Source organism: Gymnogyps californianus, chromosome Z (genome assembly GCF_018139145.2).
Source record: "Gymnogyps californianus isolate 813 chromosome Z, ASM1813914v2, whole genome shotgun sequence".
Taxonomy (NCBI): Eukaryota; Metazoa; Chordata; class Aves; order Accipitriformes; family Cathartidae; genus Gymnogyps; species Gymnogyps californianus.
This window is the reverse complement of record NC_059500.1, coordinates 56,519,055-56,537,920: the sequence shown is the minus strand read 5'-3', so window position 1 is coordinate 56,537,920 and position 18,866 is coordinate 56,519,055. Positions and strand designations below refer to the sequence as shown.

The window sequence follows — 18,866 nt, the reverse complement described above, 5'->3', positions numbered from 1 at the left end:
TAAAAACTGTGCATGCCATCATTTGAAGAAAGCTTTGTCTCCTTTCTTGCATGGCAAGAGCACAAAATAATACACTTTAAAAAACAAGGATGTCCTTACGCTAAGTGACCAAGAACCGTTGTGTCTAGTTTGAATGCATTAGATCCCACATGGGTAACTTGGAAAGAATCTGAAAAAGAGGAGCCTAACTCACTGAAGCAAGTATTCAATGCTGAAGGACCAGTGCAGAAACATGCACTGAGACTGCTTGGGACAATCATCACAGACAGCATCTTGGACTTTCTTTTAAGCTTGCAAGTATTTGCTGTTTCCTTCTGCTGATGCTAGAATACTCACAGCTGCGCACTTCCTGGACCTGATGTTCCTTCGAAGAAGACCAGTTATCTGAGAGGCTAACTAGGAGAGTCAGATTTCTGTCTTTGCTCTTAAAGATGGGATACAAAAGTTCTAGCTTCTGTTCTGATGCTCAGACACGGCATTACTTGAAGAAAAAGTGCCAATACTGACCCATGATCCTAGTAAGTACTTAGGAGTATGCTCCATTTTTGCTTTAAGAGGAGTAACATGAACTTTTGACATACATCCTTCCTAAAAACAGAGATTTCACTTTACAACGTATGAGGGGAGCCACACTACTGAACAGTAACTGCACCTGTTCATGAAACTGAAGTAAGTTTCTTTTCTTTCTTTTTTTAATCTAAGACACTAGTGCCAAAACACAATATATCACATTCTGGGTGGGGTTTTTTTTGCTTATCTTACACAAGGCAAACAGTCCTTTCACTTAAATTCTGTTGACATTTTGTCTAGGGATGTATTCTTGTGTATAACTGTACGTTAGTTTCTTGAAACTTGCTCATTCAAGAGGGATTCTGAGGAGGATTAAGCAATCCCGAAAACTTATTTTCAGCAGGAGTAAGAGAAACAGATCAGGATACCACTGGAATATTTTTCATTTGCAATTTTCTAGATAATTCTCCAAAACAGAGTAGGCATCTTTGTGCAAAAAGGTCTTGAACCATACAAATCTCATTTTCTAGAAAAAAGTCTTAAATGTGATATAAAACCCCCTGTTCTTCCAAATGCAGGCAAAACATAGTAGGCTGGACATTATGAAAAGCTCTTTGAGGATGATTATCCCTTCAAATAAGATCTCAAGTGAACTTCTCAATACTGTTAAAAAAAGTTTGGAATAACCCAAATGCATATAAGAAAATATAGGTTAAAAAAAAAAGTCAGGATTTTTATGTTGTTTTGTCTGAAAATTTATGACCTTGCAAAGAAGCCTCCATGCCCACAAATACAGTAAGTGCTAACAGTGGAAATAGAAAGGAAGAAAAAACCAGAGGATCCAAAACAACCACCATTAGGATATACTGTTATATCAGAAACCTTACCTTACAGAACATGTCTCGGAGATCATCTTTTGGGCTAATCCACGATGCAACAGCATCACAAAAAAAAATAAAGTCCTATAAGATTAAACCATCACATACGTTAGAAACATCAATTTATAGGTCTGAAAACAACGCTTGATGTTCATTCTATGAACTGCAAGGTCTTTGATCCTAATTCACAACTGCTTTTGTTTTTATGTATTTATTTTCCAGTTAATTCAGACAATAATAGTAAGTTATTGTAAGCCTAAGTGTTCAGAAATAGAAATAGCTGAGTGTAGGAATAGCTTTGTTTAATCAGGTTTTTGATTAAATAAAACCACAGTTGGAAAAAAACCCCCCAACTCTCCCCTCCCACACCACATTTGTCTAACGTTAATTCTTTCAGTACACATACCAAGTTCAAGAACCAATCACCGTAATAACAAGCAACAAACTCAAGACCACAGTCGCAACACAGTCTCTCTCACGCATATCCAACTGGGGAAAAAAGTTGTTCTATTTGTTTAAGCAGAGCCAGAAGTTGTTTCTGGGACACACAGAATGTTTATCATACAGATTCAAAGCTAAAGCCACCCCAAAATCCCTATACTTAGTTCATCTGCTGTGATGCATTACGTCCTACTACACCATTAAAACACCAGTCTTTAATCATTAAGTTGATAATGCACATGTTTTTGGGTAGGAAGTGAGGATAACAACTACAAAAAGAAGAGATGGGATGATGAAGAGAGTCCTTAATTATCCCCTCCCCTTAAGCTATGTGAAAGAACAAAAGGACAGCAGAAGAGGGAAATGCTAAGTACAGAATAAGGCATAAGTGAAATGAACTGACAATTTCAAAACAAGGTAGAAGCTCAATTCTTTTGTTTCAGGAAGAAGAATTCCAGGCAGAGGAGAGGGAAAATCACCTTCATTTTCCTCTTAGAAAATATTACATTGGTACAGCTTTACTTTGGAGGTGTGGAGACTAAAGAGCAAGTCATAGTCTATTCTTCAGATGTACCATTTATTTTAAAGAGGTGCATGTTCCTTGTCACAGTGACTATTTAAGCAATATATCCAAAGTTGAAACAGAATCTTCCCTAACCAAGTTTTAAGAATGAAGGGGTGGTTACTGTTTTTGTTCTGTTTCTTGTTTTAAAAGCCTAGGTTACATCTGGAAAATAGGTCAACTTTTGCCTTATATTTTCATACAGATCCTGATCACAACCTGACAGAAGTATCAAAATACAGTTATTTTAATCAAAGTTCATTATTTACATATTCTTTGTAAGTAAAGGACAAAAAGTGAATTTAACAATACTCTTCTCCTTTCCTTTGCTAAGTGATAATTACTGAAGCATCATAATACATATCATTTGCAATATAAATATTTTGGCCTCCTTGACCTCAAAATAAAGCTATATCATGTACTGCAGGGAATCACGTCAAGCTAAACTTTTTCTACTCCATATACAGCTTTCACTAAACTTCACATAAGTAAAGAAGTTAAGATCTATTCATGTATCTTACTTGGACTACTCCACTGGGGTTGACCGAGATCATGGTACATATCCCACGGAACGCTGAATCCTTTTCCTCATTGTCTCTTATGTTTCGCAGAGAGGTGCACCTAGCAAGTTGGAGAGCAAAACTTAGCTAACTCTATTGCTTTTTCTTCAATCAAGTCAGAACTAGATGACAGTATTTGATGGAATAAGTCACACTGATAAGATGATCTGAAACACTATTTTGAACACTTAGAAAAACACCTGTTGCACAGAGTCTTTACTAGCATATTCCCATTAGGCATCATCTCCAGAATCTTATTCTCCTGTTGCACTATATACAGTTAGAAAGTGTGACCTGTATTCCATTAAATACAAAAGAAACATGTATCTGAAATATTTATAGAAACTATCATTATTGGAAGCAGAACACATAATACTATCACAGTATGAATTATGTCAGATACCACTTACAGAACAGTTATTTAACTTTTACAGCAGCAAGCAAGCTATTTTATACATAACAAATCTATAAACATATATTCCTTACAGCAATTCAAGCCTCAGACTGAATTTTAAGTAAAGTAATGCACGGTTTAAATTTTACAGTATTTGCATGCATTGTATTATCATTCTGGTGGATTTTAAAATGCTCTTTCATAGTCAAGCTTTAACACAGCAAGCATGTGACAATCTTATCCCATGCATAAATTAGTCGTTAGCCACAACATAAAGAATACATGACGGTGCTACTAAAAACTCACAAACCTGATAGGACAAGATTAGTCACATGGTTGGCAATGATTAAGGATTGAGATTTTGTAACCAACTGAAAATATATCTAAAAGTGAGATAGAGAGAAGAAAGAAAGAGAGTGAAGAAAAATGAATTAAAAAAAAAGATTGAATAATACACACCAGGGTCTTATAAACTGCTGTAGCATGGGGGCCACCTCTTGAGGACAAACGTAACCAAGACGACCAATTGTTATTGCTAAGGTAACGCAATCACGGTTATACACCACCAAACGCCAACCAAGACATGAGCAAATGAGGGGGAGGAGAAAAAATAAAGAAAAAACAACAAATAACTCAGAAACAGAAACCAACAGAATCTGTGTATGATAATAAACATAAGATTTCACCAGTGCTGTTTATTACCACCCCCTAAATAAGAGGCAGCAACATATATGGTATACTCTCCAGGGTAAAAGAAAAATTAAAGAAGTAAATGAGAGAACACCAAAAACACAATTTAAAATCCAAAGGCTTTCTGATGTAAGCAGTCATTCTGCCCTCTTCAGAGTAATCTCTTACAGTAAATTTACCTACCATACATTTCAAAGTTTTTATTCAAATGTACTATTACGGATACTCTTGATAAAAAGGAATTAACCATTTTCAGTTTCAGTATCAAGTATTCTGAACATTTTGGGGTTTTTGATATTTATAACTCAAGATTTTAATAGATCTACTTTATCAGTAAAAATACATTTATAAATACTTTTTCATGGAAAATATTGTGGTCTATCTAAAAATGCTAAATAGATGAAGCACTTCTCAAAGAGCACTAAATATTTGTCTTCTTCATAATCTCGTAGAGAATTTATTTTAAAGTGGTTGCTAACTCACAGCAACTGACTGCAGAAAATTAATTCTTTAATCCAAATATTACTCCTGTTCACAAAAGGCTTCCTCATAGAAGTTGTATAAGAATCTGACTTCTTATACCAAGGCATAAGGACACATGAAAAGCAAAATTGTTTATGACATAATTAGGTAGTTTGGTCCTTTGTTCTGAGGGACAGACTGAAGAAAATATCATCATGCAAATGTGTTTTAATGGTGTTTGCTCAACTCACGAAAGATTAATCTTTAGAAAAAGGAGAGGGTGGGGAATAATGTATCAGGATTACTTGAAGCAAAATACATGAATAATACTAAAATCCAGCAGATTTATATGAAGCAGAGAAAGGAAACCTATGTTCAAGGGACATACTATGCAACACTCTAATTAACAGGCATTTGTGAACAGTTTCATGAAACATGCAATAAAGCAGATGATGCTTTCTCCAATAAAAGTTTAGTGTAGGATATACTAGCAGTTTGAAACATACTCATTCCATGAAAGCTGCAGCTCACTGGTAATGTACTGTTTTGCCATGATGTTACTCAATTTCAATATGCAGTGTCTAAAATTTTCGGCAGATCTAACTTATAAAACTGCATTTGAAGCGCTACTTTCAAATGAAAATACACTTTTATCTGTAAATTCCCACAGCTACAGTCTGTAGAAGGAATAGTAATCTCTGTCAAAGCTCAACTTTTTGGCATGTACTGGCTATTTTCTATGCAATTACTTTTACTTAAGGTGGTCTCATGTTTCCATAGAAGTGTTTTCATAGCTCATTACATAGCAAGCTAAAACAGAGAACAGTAATATTCTTGCACATACTAGTGGCATGCAGCACAATATCCCACAACAAACTTATAATAAGTACACCACACTCAACATTTATTTGCAGTTATGCATCCACATTTAAAGTAACTATTAAGAGAATAAAAAAAAAAAAAAAAGTCAGTGTTTGGATGCTTCCAAATATTCTCTAACAATGATGGAAGCAAACATTTAAGTACTGGATGCCTCTCAGTTACAGGTATTACACATTCATCAGTGCAGAGGAAGGGGGTCAGGGCAGGGGACAGGGGAAAGAAAATTTATATTGCTATACTATTCCATGGTGTATTTCACAACAAGTAGGTATTTGCTCCAAAATTATCTTTTCAAAAAGTAGTACTTATAATATGCCAGACAACTAGGTAATTTCTCCTTCAAGTTCACCTTCCATACTAAACAGGGGTAGAGGGAGGCGGGCAGAGAAAGTGCAGCTTTTAAGTTTAGAGAATACCAGAGGAAAAATATGCATTGAAAATCTCTCTCCAGTTTATCTCTTGCTTAGCTCAAAAAATATACCTGTACCACTGAATTTGCATCATTTTCAATCATGTCAGGTATAATGACTAACCTGTCATTTTCTTACAAGACAGTTAGTTTTCAAACAGGAAAAAAAAAAAAGATTCTCAATTAGTAAAACAGTAAACCAGAAACCTGTCAAATTATTAATAAAGTTTTGCTGAAGTATGGAAGGTGCTCTTCATACCAGAACGTGCCCTCTATAAATGCAAAAGAAACAAGCCTCAGAAATTCCGATTCAGTAAGGCATTTGGGGATTACTCCCAATTTGGAAGGCAAAGCTGTGGGCCAGAACATAAAACATGCATGCCATTATTAGAATTCTTTTCAGAAATTTGATATTAAGTGACCAGGTAATAGAAGTTACACATAATTTCAGTTATGTGTTGGTAAAACTGCCATCACAGATCTAGATTTTTGTGCATGATATTACAAGTTTATCTTAAAAAAAAAAAAAAAAAAAAAAGTGCATTATTGTAACTTCAGAGAGTTCATTATTTGTTTTATATATGCCAATTACATTTGTTTCAAACACTAGACATATATATACAGTACACACGTGTAAGGACATGCATATATTAAAACCAGTGTGAACTAAGTCTTTAAGTGTTACTGCATACATTTGTCATATTCAATACATAAATAAAACTGGAAGAATACTTAATTAAACAGATGGTAAATAAATATAATGGTATAAAAGTGAGAAAGCAATAACTAAGAATCTAGATATATGATAGATGGTTTACTGCAAGACTGAGACTTGTAAGAGCTTCTGCAAAACAGAGTTGCTTTTGTTTATAAAAGCCAAATACATCACAATAAAATCAGTTCTGGTGTGGTTCCCCTACGCATTTTTTTAAACCATTATAAAAAATCCCTAATTCCCTTCACCGTGTATGGTTCAGTTTTTGGGTACCTGTGTTCTCTAACAACGTCTTTGGTGTGTTGGGTCTGTTAATTATTTCTACAAGCTGGTGCAACACCATTGGAATATAAGGCTGCATCTCTATACCTGAAACAGACAAAAAAAAAAAAAAGATTCAGAAGAAAATGACCATTAATATACATAATCTAAATAGATCGGGTACATTGAACTTACTAACAAGGACAAGAATCTCAAATTTAATTTAAATTTTAACATGAAAGTATCATTAAAAAAACCCAAAAACCACCCAGACAAACCATGCTAAATGTGTAGAGATTCAAAGAAAAAAAATAAATCTTACCCATCTGGATGGAGATTTCTCCAATTGCCCAGGTGGCATTGTTACACACAGAAATGAATTCAGGGTTGAGGTTGGTTCCCAAAATTGGCATGAAATCAGCTAGAAAGAACAACATTTTGAAATCTCATCACACAATACAACCATCTTGTCCCATTACTGTAAGATCACAGCAGAAAAAAAAAGTTTTTAAAAAAAATCATGTAAGCCTATTTAAATGCTTGGAAAGTGTTACACATGAATTAACAAGAGCTATATTTCTGCTATATATCAGATTAACCTGGATTTTAGAACCTAAGCAGATCAGTGCAAATCTTTTCAAATTATGATTTTAAAATGTTTCTAATAGGCTTTATCTTTATGTAACTCTAGAAACCTTTTTTCTCCCCTTCCCTTGCTGGGGCAGGAGGAGAGAGAGGAAGAGGGGAGAAGAAAAAAAACACAGCTACAAGTACTTGTAGTTTTATAATCTAGTTGAACAACCCTCAATCACCTGGATAGCTATGTATTCAGCTATGCTTGAAAAAACAATGAAGCCTAGAAGGCAATCACATCTTTGATTAAATTTTAAGAAAAAATTAGTCACAAAGATAGATTATAACATCTGCCAAATAGATTTTAAATTCCAAGCCTATCCAAGCATTCATTTGGCAAGTTAAATGTATCTCAAGAGTATCAGCGGGAAGACACAGCAAATACCACGGAAGTGTATAACTGATGCTACTTTCCTACTGAAATAAAAAAAAAAGCAAAAGACCAAACCACAACCTACACCCTCTAGCCAGGTTTTCTAATTTCAATATGTATATAATTTTATGTAACAATAGATTCTAGTAGAACAAAAAAAGCTATAAATTCAAGAATTTATCAAAGCAAGCAACTATTCTAATTGAAGTCTAAGTACATCTGTCTTGCTGTATTCCAGCACAACAGGTAGCTTGTTACATTATAAAAATCAAATGAACTTTTGCACTGTCTACAAAAATAAGAACACGTCTTTTAAACACACAATTCGAAGGAGAAAAGACTACAGACCCTTGCTGATAGAGGAAAATGAAAACTTACAACACCATGAAAAGGCAACCCACAGAATAGGGAGCTTAACAATGGCTAAACCAGCCTCTTATCAGTTTGTAAAACAAGTTAATTGTTTAATATGTAAAAGAAACATACCGATGCAAGGCTTAACATGCTGAAAACACGCCTTTGTCAGATCACCTAACAATGCAAAAGAACTCTGCCGTACCTCAGGCATTTTATCCTAAAGAGAAGAAGAAAAAAATGACAATTCTAGAAGTGTTTCTCATTTTCTTAAGAAAGAAAATCCTTGGATCAAACAGGTTACTCATCTCACCTGCATGCATTGGTACATTAGTGTCAGGATATTGCTGCGAGCCACTAGCTGTTCAATGTTGCCTCCAAGTCCTTCAGCTAAACCACTGAGTAAATCAAGAGCCACAATCATGAAATCTTTATCTGGAGCCTCATATTGGTCTGGCTGAGCATTATGCAACTGCAACAAATAAGTACGCATTTTCAAAATGAGTATTAGATTTTCTCAGGGGTATGCATTAAAAAAAGTTTCAGAACTGCAGCTTCATTTAGATATTCAATGGTTATACTACAAATCTCCCTGCAAACCTGTAACTTTTCATAGTTAATACATTGGTTTAAGGAGATATTCTGAAAACATTGGAATAGCAATAGAAAAATACCATGGCTTGTGCAAGGGTCTTCTGCACCAGATTTACACAACGCTGGTACACAGGTTCACAGTATGGAAGAAAGCCAGATTGCAAGGCAGTAGCAACTGACGACAGGCACTGGAATTTAAAAAAAAAAAAAAAAAAAAAAAAAAAAGGAAGAGAGAAAACAGTCACTACCTTTCCTCACACCCCTGAAGTGCCTTTTACTTGGGAGAGGTAAACTAAAAGATACTAGCATTTTAAGTATACCCACATGTAACTGATTAAGTAAACACAACCTAGAAAGGCAGTCCCGATTAGCTGAGCCAAGGCAACTATGAGCAAGTTGTTATTCTCTCCTACAGTTGAGAAAATTTCTCAGCAGCAGCATCTTCTTAGAGGTAGCCAAAAAAGTGCATACAAAAACAGTTACGATAATTCAGCCAGCACTTATACTAAGCTTCAGTATCTTGACCATGTATAAGCCCTAACATTACCTAAGAGTTAGGAAACTAATTTTTCTAGAGGTGCTTTCCTGCTTCACACTCAGAAAGTACAGAGAATAGACTACATGGTCTGGTTCATATCTTCAGCTTGTCTGACTACAGTTTTAATAGAGGGTTGAAGGGAGAGCAAGGAGAGAGAAGACAAGAATAAGAGCAGGATGGAACATTTCTTCTTTTTTCCTAAAAGAATCCTATCAAAGAAAACACTCCAGAATGACAGAAAAAAAATCTGAAAGATTTCTGCTAAACTTAATGACATTTTCTCAGTCACAAAATTTTCTTACAGTCAAGAGTATTTTCTCCATAATGGGAAATAGCTAACACTGTCAGCTTTTATAGTCATACTTCCTAGTAGAACCATCTTTAGCAGAAATTGTAATTCCTAAAATAAGTTGATAAAAAATAGTCAAATTTTAACATTTACCTCTAATAAAGGGAAGAGATCTTTATCTTCATCCTTCAACATGTTCCACTTCTGGATTAATGGAGGCATTAGCATCTGAATATATTCCTGTTCAGGATGAAAATGCATCAGCTGCTGAAACACTTCACTGCATACTATTTTATTTCAAAGCTAGAAAATTGATGTATTAAGAATTGATATATATTCTACTTTTTCAGCAACCCCCCCGATGTACTGTAATTCAATCATTGTTGCAATACGTAGAAGTAGTTTAATATTAGAATTTACAACTTGTGTCTTAAGATTTTTTGCTGAAGCACATAAGTGCCTTTGCAGAGTGAATCTTTTCTTCCACGTTTGGTTTCAGTCTAGCTGCCTGGGTTGTTACAAATCTATATGATTGCCTCAGGGCCTATGGAAAATGTTTTTACTAGCCATGCAATCTGGCTGTGCATCTGCCACCTGTTTTTCTCAACCATTTCCCATTGCCCTGATGTTACAACCCTATCCCTCCAAGTTCCTGAAACTTCTTCCTCAAGCAACTAATCATCCATGAAGAAAGTAATTTCCTATCTCTCCAGAAGGATGCACTTATCCTTTCTGTATAAAGATGTTGCATCTTCCCTGCCACTCCACAGCCACAGTCACAAGGACATTGAGCAAGGCATCCCTATAGTGCTGCTGCTCCCAGAAGGTATCTAAAGAGCCAACAGATGCTGCCAGCTAATGCTATGTCCAAAGACAGAAAATTCTAAGTGACTGAAGAAAGTCCCACCATCACCAGGAGCTCCCATTTAGCTTCCTCCTGGTACTGTCCAATGTCAAGGTGGCCAGAGCCAGAAAGACTGAAAAAGAGATCCTTTGATGGTATGGGGTCTCAGATGGGAAGTAAAATGCCACGGAAACAACTCAAACTGTTTTATTCTAGTGTGCCTATGTCATGTGAAGCACTACAGAGAAATAAAACAAATAACCATCATAAGAAGATGCACACATGTGACAAGTATGCATATTCTATTAATTAATATACGTACACTAAAAAAACCCTTCCACTATATTTGCCTGTGTATTACCTGTGCTTTGTCCAAAGGATTCTGTGTTTTTATATATAAAATGAATGCCTGTCTCGCTCTCTGATAAAGCAATATCTAGTGATGATGTGCTCCAATACATTGGAAAGAGATACACAGAGCAGCTTAGCTATACTTAAAGTGGTTACCAAAAAAAGTGTGGTCATTAGAAATTAAAACACACATTTCACCAATTTCTATAAAGTCCCATTTCATATCTATATTGATATATGTATCTCCTCTGAGCTGAAAAATTCTGAGCATGAGAAAAAAAAAAATCACAATGAGAAGCATATTTCACAAGCCACCACACACACAATCGTTTATTCAAAATGGCGAATATTTGTGTAGTGGGAGAATTACATGCAGTCTATGTATTTTACCTGTAAATTTTTAGTATTATGGAAATCTACACAGAAATACCAGCATTTCTGTTTTATAACATGTAAAGCACACTACAAAAAACACTGAACCAGTTTTTCAACTATGATGAGTGCTTCTACAGAACATAAGGTATACTCACTGGTTTGTTTAGATGATGTCCTACAGAATCTGCTAGAGTTCCTATAGCATCATAAAGAATGAGCAGGTTTTTATGCTGGTATTTACTAAATGCGAAGACCAAAGTGTCAAGTATATATGCAAGATAAGGAACAAGCTCTGTACAAGCCTCCTCTTCTAGAGTAGCAAAGGCACTGAGGGACAAAAAAATGGGTCAGTTAGTATCTTGGAAAAAACAAAACAAGACGACCCCAAAATGCCCCACACTACCCATTTCTGTTTAAACATAGAACTGTATTTAGTCCTCAAATTCATCCAAGATATGTTTTCAAAACGGTATTACTGAGATAACCTCAATCTATTTTGATTGAACACGTAAGGATTCAGCTCTTACACTGTGATGAACAAAATTAAAAAATATTGCCATAAAACCCATTACGTATACGCAGGAAGCCCCCACCAAGAAAAGCATTACTGTACACAAGTTGCAATATACTAACTGAAACAGTAGGAACCATAACAAAAGCTGTTTACTTAATTTTAAAATGGCCCACTATCTTTAATGTATGCTGTAGCTGCACCTAGAAGCCCTAGTGCTGTTGTGCCAGTACAACACCAACATCAGCCTGTACTCTCAGCAGTTCACTACATAGAAAAACACATACAGAAAGACATGGAAAACTCAAAGCAAAGACAGGGGATGAACAATTTTAGCCAGCCTTGGTCAAAGCACACATCATGGCATCATGGAAACTCTTCAGGTTGTCTGTCAAGTGTTTGAACAACAGCATTAAAAAACCCCACCCAAAATAAACACCACCACCCCCACCCCCCCAGACATGCTGCTTCAGAGAAACATTAAGGAAAAAATTATGAGCTACTGAAGATTTACTGGCCTAGCTTGTGTCAACAAGATTATTATTAGCCTGTCCCTGCACTAAAAACGCATGCATCACCGCATGAGGTGAACAATCCCCTACTAGCGTGCTACCAAATATAGAAATGCCTTTTTCTTAACACAATGCAACTGTGAATATGAAGTGGCTAGCATTCTTATTATTTTATTATATTATTATGAAATATTCTTTCAGAAAGGCATACAACGTGAGCAGGAAAACATGTTTCAGTAAAATATCTTTTTGGGTGTCACCAACTAAAGGAACAGTTTCTCAATAGTACAGAAATGAATGTTAGACATCTGCTATGATACAGAAGTTAGTGATGAAAACATACAGTATCCTACAACCAGTTTTCAGTTTGGTAGACATTAATGATCTGTGCAAATATTCACTGTAGGGATGCAGCTTTTTGCGCCTCTCCAAGAAGGATCATTGTATTTCCTTGCAATTTAGAAAGCTAGTAAGTATGTTTTGACTTGTAACAGCTGTACATTTTCCTTAAAGTGGAGTTTCCCAGATAGTTTTTTTTAGCTGCAACAGTGATTTTAATGAATCTCTGCTCTAAAGAAAACATTTCAAAACATGCTATAAATCTGATATTGAACTTTAAATAAAAAAATAATCAGGTGTACCGTTATTTTTAGTATTTCCATCTTCTCTCTTATTACTTTGTTTCCACTGTCCATTGCACTTCCTTCATAAGCACTACATGAGGTTATTTAACAACTGCAACACAGCTGTGTTCAACTACATGCACATTTCAACCATGTTTTGGACAAGAAAAAAATGAACAGAAGTGTGGGTGGGTTCGTTTATTGTTGGTTTTCGGGGGTGTGTGTGTTTTTCTTGTTTGGGGTTTTTTATAGAATCTGTACATAATCTGATTCCTTGGATCTGAAAATGCATGAAGCAAGTAGTGTTATATCACCATTTTCCAGCTCATTCAGGAAGGACCAGAAGACTATCACTATGAAAAGACAGAATGGAGCAGACATTAAAGCCCAACAAATTTGCTAGCCCAATGTTTGAAAAGGTTTAGAGACAAAAAGGAAACAAGTGTTTAATACTCAAGTCTTACTAGGTACATTTCATTAAATTCATTGTATCTGTTCTCAGGCAAGGATACATCGACCCCTTTTGTGCAAAGCTTAACGCAAGAACTCTGACCTCAGCGTTAGGCACTACTGTTATTTGGGGGTGGGTTGTAATAATAATAATAGTAGCAACAACAGCAGCAATAACAACAAAAAAATTGCATTTTTCAAGTGTTAAGAATACAATCAGATGCAGATGTAACTCTGCTTTATGAAGAAACCTTCTTGGCAGTCTGCTATGTACGCTCCTGCCCCACACAAACTGACATGTAAAAGCTTTATTTGATGAACTTCCTGCACAAGAGGTGCACCCATTCCCATTCCATTAATGGTGTGTCCATTAATGGAGCCATTAATTTATTTTTTTTTAAATAGCAGCAGACAAGGGGGAGAAGGGAATCTTATCTCCCAGGATCTCCCTTAAAGAGAAAAAGAATATCACTTAAAATAATCATAACCCAAATATTTCGGTAATCCTGAGCTAAATATAAACAACATCAGTAATTCAATGATAGGATAGTTTTCCATTGCAATCAGTATTGACCCTGTTCATAGGCATATTAAAAAAAAGTCAGATTTCTGGTCAATGAAACATCATATACTGAAAATAAACAAGTGTCACAAACAGATACTTTCTTTTACTACAATAAATTATTTAGTTTGGTGATTCATACACTCTGAAAACAAACTGGACAAGAGAAATACAAATTAACTTTTTTCATGTTATTACAACTTGGAGTAATTTGCGACTACTCCAGAAGAAGCTGCATCTGCTCCAATTTAGAAGAGAAAGAAATACATTAAGAGCTAGAAATAGAGTCATGCATTCATTGATAAAGGTACTAAAATAGTTTCCCATGAAAAAGCAGTGTCATGCATAGTGCTTTTTGCTTAAGCTTTGGCTTACCTGCAGGCAGCTTCTTGTACTCTCTTGTTGCTATCCAGGATACGCTTTAGCAACTCAGTCATTAATGGCTTCAAGTATGTGTCCGGGGGTTGACTAACTACCCAGTGTGCATAGCGACTAAGAGTCCAGCATGTAATGGAGCGCACAAGAGCCTTTTTGTCGGAGAGGCACTGAATAAGGTGAGGGATCAGCTCAGGAAGATATGGAATCATACCCTGCATGCAGCCTAGAAGGAAAAATATAGCTATTGCACTACCGGAATTCACAAAAAGTTCTACTGTTTTCTTTTTCCTAGAAGGGACGTATTTTCATACGTAGGAATATGCTTGAACAATACACAAGGCAAGTCTACCTAATTTATATTAAGTCCTAAAAAGAAACCTTACATAAACAATAATTAAAATCCCCAATTAAACTTACATTCATTTCAACTACACTTCTACTTCAGTGCTTCCCCAATCTCCAGAAATTCTGCTTTATTAAATGGAGTACGGCAAGTACATCCAAATAAAATGAATTTATAAAGCTTGGAGGTCCTATGTCAGTCTACTCAGAGTAACCAAGACAACAAGTAGGGAAAGACTCAGTCTTGACAACAAATCATCACATCATTAAAAAGAATTCCTTAAGAAATTTAAATTTCTTCTTGTTTTCTCCTAATATCATACCAATACTGACCAGCAATAAAAGCTACACGTTTCAAGTCAGCAGGGGCAGTAATACACTGCGATTTGCCAGAAGTACTAACTTTTACCTTGCTTGACTTGAAATCAAAACCAACAAAAAAATTCTCTAGTAACAAAGAAAAAAGTATGTTCACTAGGCACTGTGGGGAAAGAGAGATAATCCAGACATGGTCCCAAATGTATTCCTTCAGCTTGCAAAAGGGACAGAGATGCTGGAAATGCAGGCAAAAAGCCAAGCAAGACTGTAAGTACAAAGGAATGGAAGTTATCATATTTAAATTGGAGAACATCCACAAAAAGCACCTCAGGGCACTAAGTCACAGGAGTGGTTTCTCCATTTCTGAAAACGCTTGAATGAAATGTAAGGCTCAAATTTATTAAATATTCCTCTTCTATGAAATCAAGGTAGTATTTCACAAGACACCACTAAATATATGCTGCAGAGTTAAGAAAGGAGAACTAAAGGAAATTATCTAAGCTATTTAGCCTCCCAAACATGCATAGATTTGAAAATGAAAAATTAAATAACACCAATTAGTAGATGTAGAGATTAATCACTGAAACCAAACCAGCTAAGGCCATATACCTGTTTACATAAGTAAATTCACCTGGAAGGAATCACAGAGCTGCTTTAGAACGAATCAAAAATTCACCAACCTGATATGCACTGTTGCCTTACCTTCAGCAATTGCTCCAAGAACAAGGATACCAGATTCTTTAACTACCCATTCGGGATGGAAGAGCAATTCCTTCAAAAGGGGCAAGATGTGTGGCAGAAGTTCATCACGAAATACATTGGCTAGGACATCTAGAGCAGCAGCAGAACATTTCCCTGAGGGGAATCAACAGTGTTAATCTCTGCTTCTTATACAAGTAGTTGTAGTTAGGCAATATAATCCTTATTTTAAGTTTGAGCTGCCAGTGGAGTCTCAGGGTGTTAGGAGGAAAGATATTTCCATTTCATTACAATACACAGTGATCCACTGTGCTCTGGTGCAAAGCCACAGCTCTTAGAAAGCCAGTTTTGCAGCACTTACATTGGGGATATTAAAACACTCACTGACAGGAACCACACCATTAAATTGCAACATTATATACACTACATGATTTCAGGATGGCATAACACTAAGGAAGAGGGAAGGTCTGTGACATCAATGTAACATATTGGAGAAACGAAGGAGAAAGGAGAAATGGCCTAAAAATACTAGCATTTGATTCAAAAGAAAATGCTCAAACACAATCCATGTCTCAAAATAAGAAAAGGCAAAATCATTCAACTCTAGAGACTGAAAGGAATTTGCTGCCCGCTGCTCTGAGCTTTTATACCTTACTCCTATTCTGTGATGCACCAATATGAAGAGGAACACCTCAAAATTTGTTTGAAAGTTTTAATCCCATGTTTTTAGCAAAAAAAAGCTCATAAAAGAAAAATCAGGAACAACTTCAAGATTCAGAAATCCTTACTCTGTTTTTCTGCTGTGGTGTTGTCATGTCTAGAAAAAATAACGCTAAGGTGGTTTTATAAAGAATGCTTGTATTACAGAATTTATATTGCACTTTTTGCTTATTATGATCTCAGTTCCTTCTTAATCTGTCATAAAGGATCCAACCAGTCTCATTAGTAAGCAATGCTGCTAATTATCAGGCTGCACTGATGCTTCCTCTCTGTTCCGGCTGGAAGTCAAATATAGAACACTGGATAAGAAATAGGGCACACAATTCTGATTTTCAGATAATCCAAATTCTCTGAAGTCCAGATAACATATGCCAATGCAGACTTCTTAACTGTTCTGCTCTTTCTCTTTCAGGCCACCATTTCTGGACAACTTTAGCTTCCTCACCATCTTACTAAAAAATGTGGACCACAGGGCACCCTCTGTCATTTCAGCTATCGTTTTCAAAAAATATGTATTTAATTCTGCAATCTCTACACACAGCAGTGACAAGAACAGCATTATGAATCTAAAACTATACTTTTTTGCTTTATAGAAACAAGCATATTCGCACTCATATTTTCTTCTAAAATAATAATAGTAATAATTTTAAAAATTCAGGTATGTCTCAAAATTGTTTGACCATGAGGTGCAAGGTACATTCAACCGCTGTGAAAACTTGGGGCCTTGGAAGAAAAAAAAAATTTATGTGGATGTGTCTGAATCTCAAAACATTATTCCACAATGAGGCTGCTTGCAAAGCACATTTAAGTCAGATTTGTCAGAATTTCACTAGCTATTTTCTATCACTGAGCTTAAAAATCAGTTTGTGGTGTTTTCTTTCCTTACCACATGGCCTATTGGCCTAAAGGTCCTAAGACCCACACACAGGCCATCAGAACTGTGGTTTCCTCACAGCTATCTCCTCTCTTTATAACTAAGGGACTATATTCTTGCCAGAAGCAAATTCCTCACATAGAAAAGAACTACCGGTAATGGCTGTCAGCAGTAGCATGTTCCCATGGCGGGGGGGGGGGGACCAAAACGAAATACACAAACCAATTTAGAGGGAAGACTGAAGTAAAAGAAAGCATTATTAAGCTTCCTCCAGCTATCAATGTGTAAGAGCTTTGGTTTTTTTAAACTGAAATGAAACAGGTGATACATGATTTTTATTATCTTGTAAGATTAAAATTCTCAGTCCAAAAGTTCTGTTGGAACTTAGACTTCTGCTGCATCCAGTAAATGTTTGTAGCTCAATGTGCTATATTCAAAATAAGAAATAAGCTTACAGACGGCTAGCTTTTGCCAATACAGTTACATAGTCAAAGTGTCATCTGAAAGACCTCCCCTCCACCCCATCCACCAATTATGTCAGCAGATAGTTCTTCTTGTATTCAAAAGCAAAGCCTCAGTATTCCAACACACAAAGTCCTCTTTTTACTGTGGTTCTTGTATTATGCAAGTAGCTCTATTTTAAAACATTTTACACATTACTTTGACATACTTAAATTCCAGTCAGAAATAGTATCATCATCATCAAGTTCATCGTCATCATCATCATCATCTTCAATACCATCTTCTTCATGTTGCTGAGCCACCGTCCGTGAACGATGAAAACGAGGTCTTATGTCCTGTTCACTGTCTGGAATAGCTTCATCTTCTTCAACATCCCCCTGTCATCAGAATGTTTTATCAGATAAACTAGTCCAACTATATTGCTCAAGGAAGTTAAGAATGTAGTTTTAGTTCGAGATTTTATAAGCATATAAAGATTCACATTCCACTTGTGCTGCCTAGCTAACTAAAAATGCCATTGTTCCTGCATTCTGCTGCTGCATTTACCAGAAAAACAACAGGAAGATAGAAGCAAGAGAGGTACGCTCAAGCACAAATATCCTTCTTGTTAAGAAATTACTCTTGATGGGGACGAAATAGAAAGAAGTGATAGAGAAATTCTGGTACACAGACATATTCTAAAATGTAGTGATGGAAAAAGCCGTGTATTCAATCTAGATGTCATTAGAACTAATTCTGAACATTTTTTTTAGGCTGCACTGGTGCAGTAGTTCATGGGTAACAGTATCTCAGCTCTGTCCAAGTTGGATGGGACGGGACAGGGGCAAAGCAGGGAATTCCGCAGATTATTTTCCAATAGACATGGCAGCAGTCGCATTTAGTATTTGGAACAGCACACCTTGCCCCAGAAAGCTAATTCTCCATTGAACAGATGGTAGGCCAGATCTGCCCATTCTGATCTGAATCATTCTGATTTAGAGGTCAGAAGCTAACCAGATATTCTTACAGAGTAAAAGAAATTGATGCTCACCTTCAACAGAATAATATCGATCTCTGAATATTTCATACCATTTACCAGCACAGGTATCAGCCTACAAAGAAATATTGATACATGTCAAAATAACACACAAAAAAGCCGGCCAGTTTTCAGTTACCTGGGCCATAATTTTGTCTGTAACCCTCACGCCCCAACCCAAAATAAAAAAAAAACCATTAGCCTGATAGCAAAAGCTAGTACCTAAATGAAGCTTCATGTCATAAGGTTCATCAATACTTCGTAATCTGAAGAACAGTTAATTTC

At 35.9% G+C, this 18,866-nt stretch overlaps 1 protein-coding gene across 1 annotated transcript in view; it reads right to left on the bottom strand.

Moving 5' to 3' along the window:
- The window catches only part of TNPO1 (transportin 1), a 57,358-nt gene that overhangs the window by 3,218 nt on the left and 35,274 nt on the right, over positions 1-18,866 (bottom strand). The window contains exons 10-23 of the mRNA XM_050912466.1: positions 18,597-18,657; positions 17,775-17,943; positions 15,514-15,666; positions 14,149-14,374; positions 11,271-11,442; positions 9,699-9,785; positions 8,799-8,906; positions 8,438-8,596; positions 8,257-8,344; positions 7,087-7,185; positions 6,777-6,872; positions 3,805-3,880; positions 2,913-3,012; positions 1,398-1,472 (exon numbers count right to left, since the gene is read on the bottom strand). Coding sequence (XP_050768423.1) covers positions 1,398-1,472; positions 2,913-3,012; positions 3,805-3,880; positions 6,777-6,872; positions 7,087-7,185; positions 8,257-8,344; positions 8,438-8,596; positions 8,799-8,906; positions 9,699-9,785; positions 11,271-11,442; positions 14,149-14,374; positions 15,514-15,666; positions 17,775-17,943; positions 18,597-18,657 — 1,669 coding nt within the window. The remainder of the gene's footprint in view (positions 1-1,397; positions 1,473-2,912; positions 3,013-3,804; positions 3,881-6,776; positions 6,873-7,086; positions 7,186-8,256; positions 8,345-8,437; positions 8,597-8,798; positions 8,907-9,698; positions 9,786-11,270; positions 11,443-14,148; positions 14,375-15,513; positions 15,667-17,774; positions 17,944-18,596; positions 18,658-18,866) is intronic.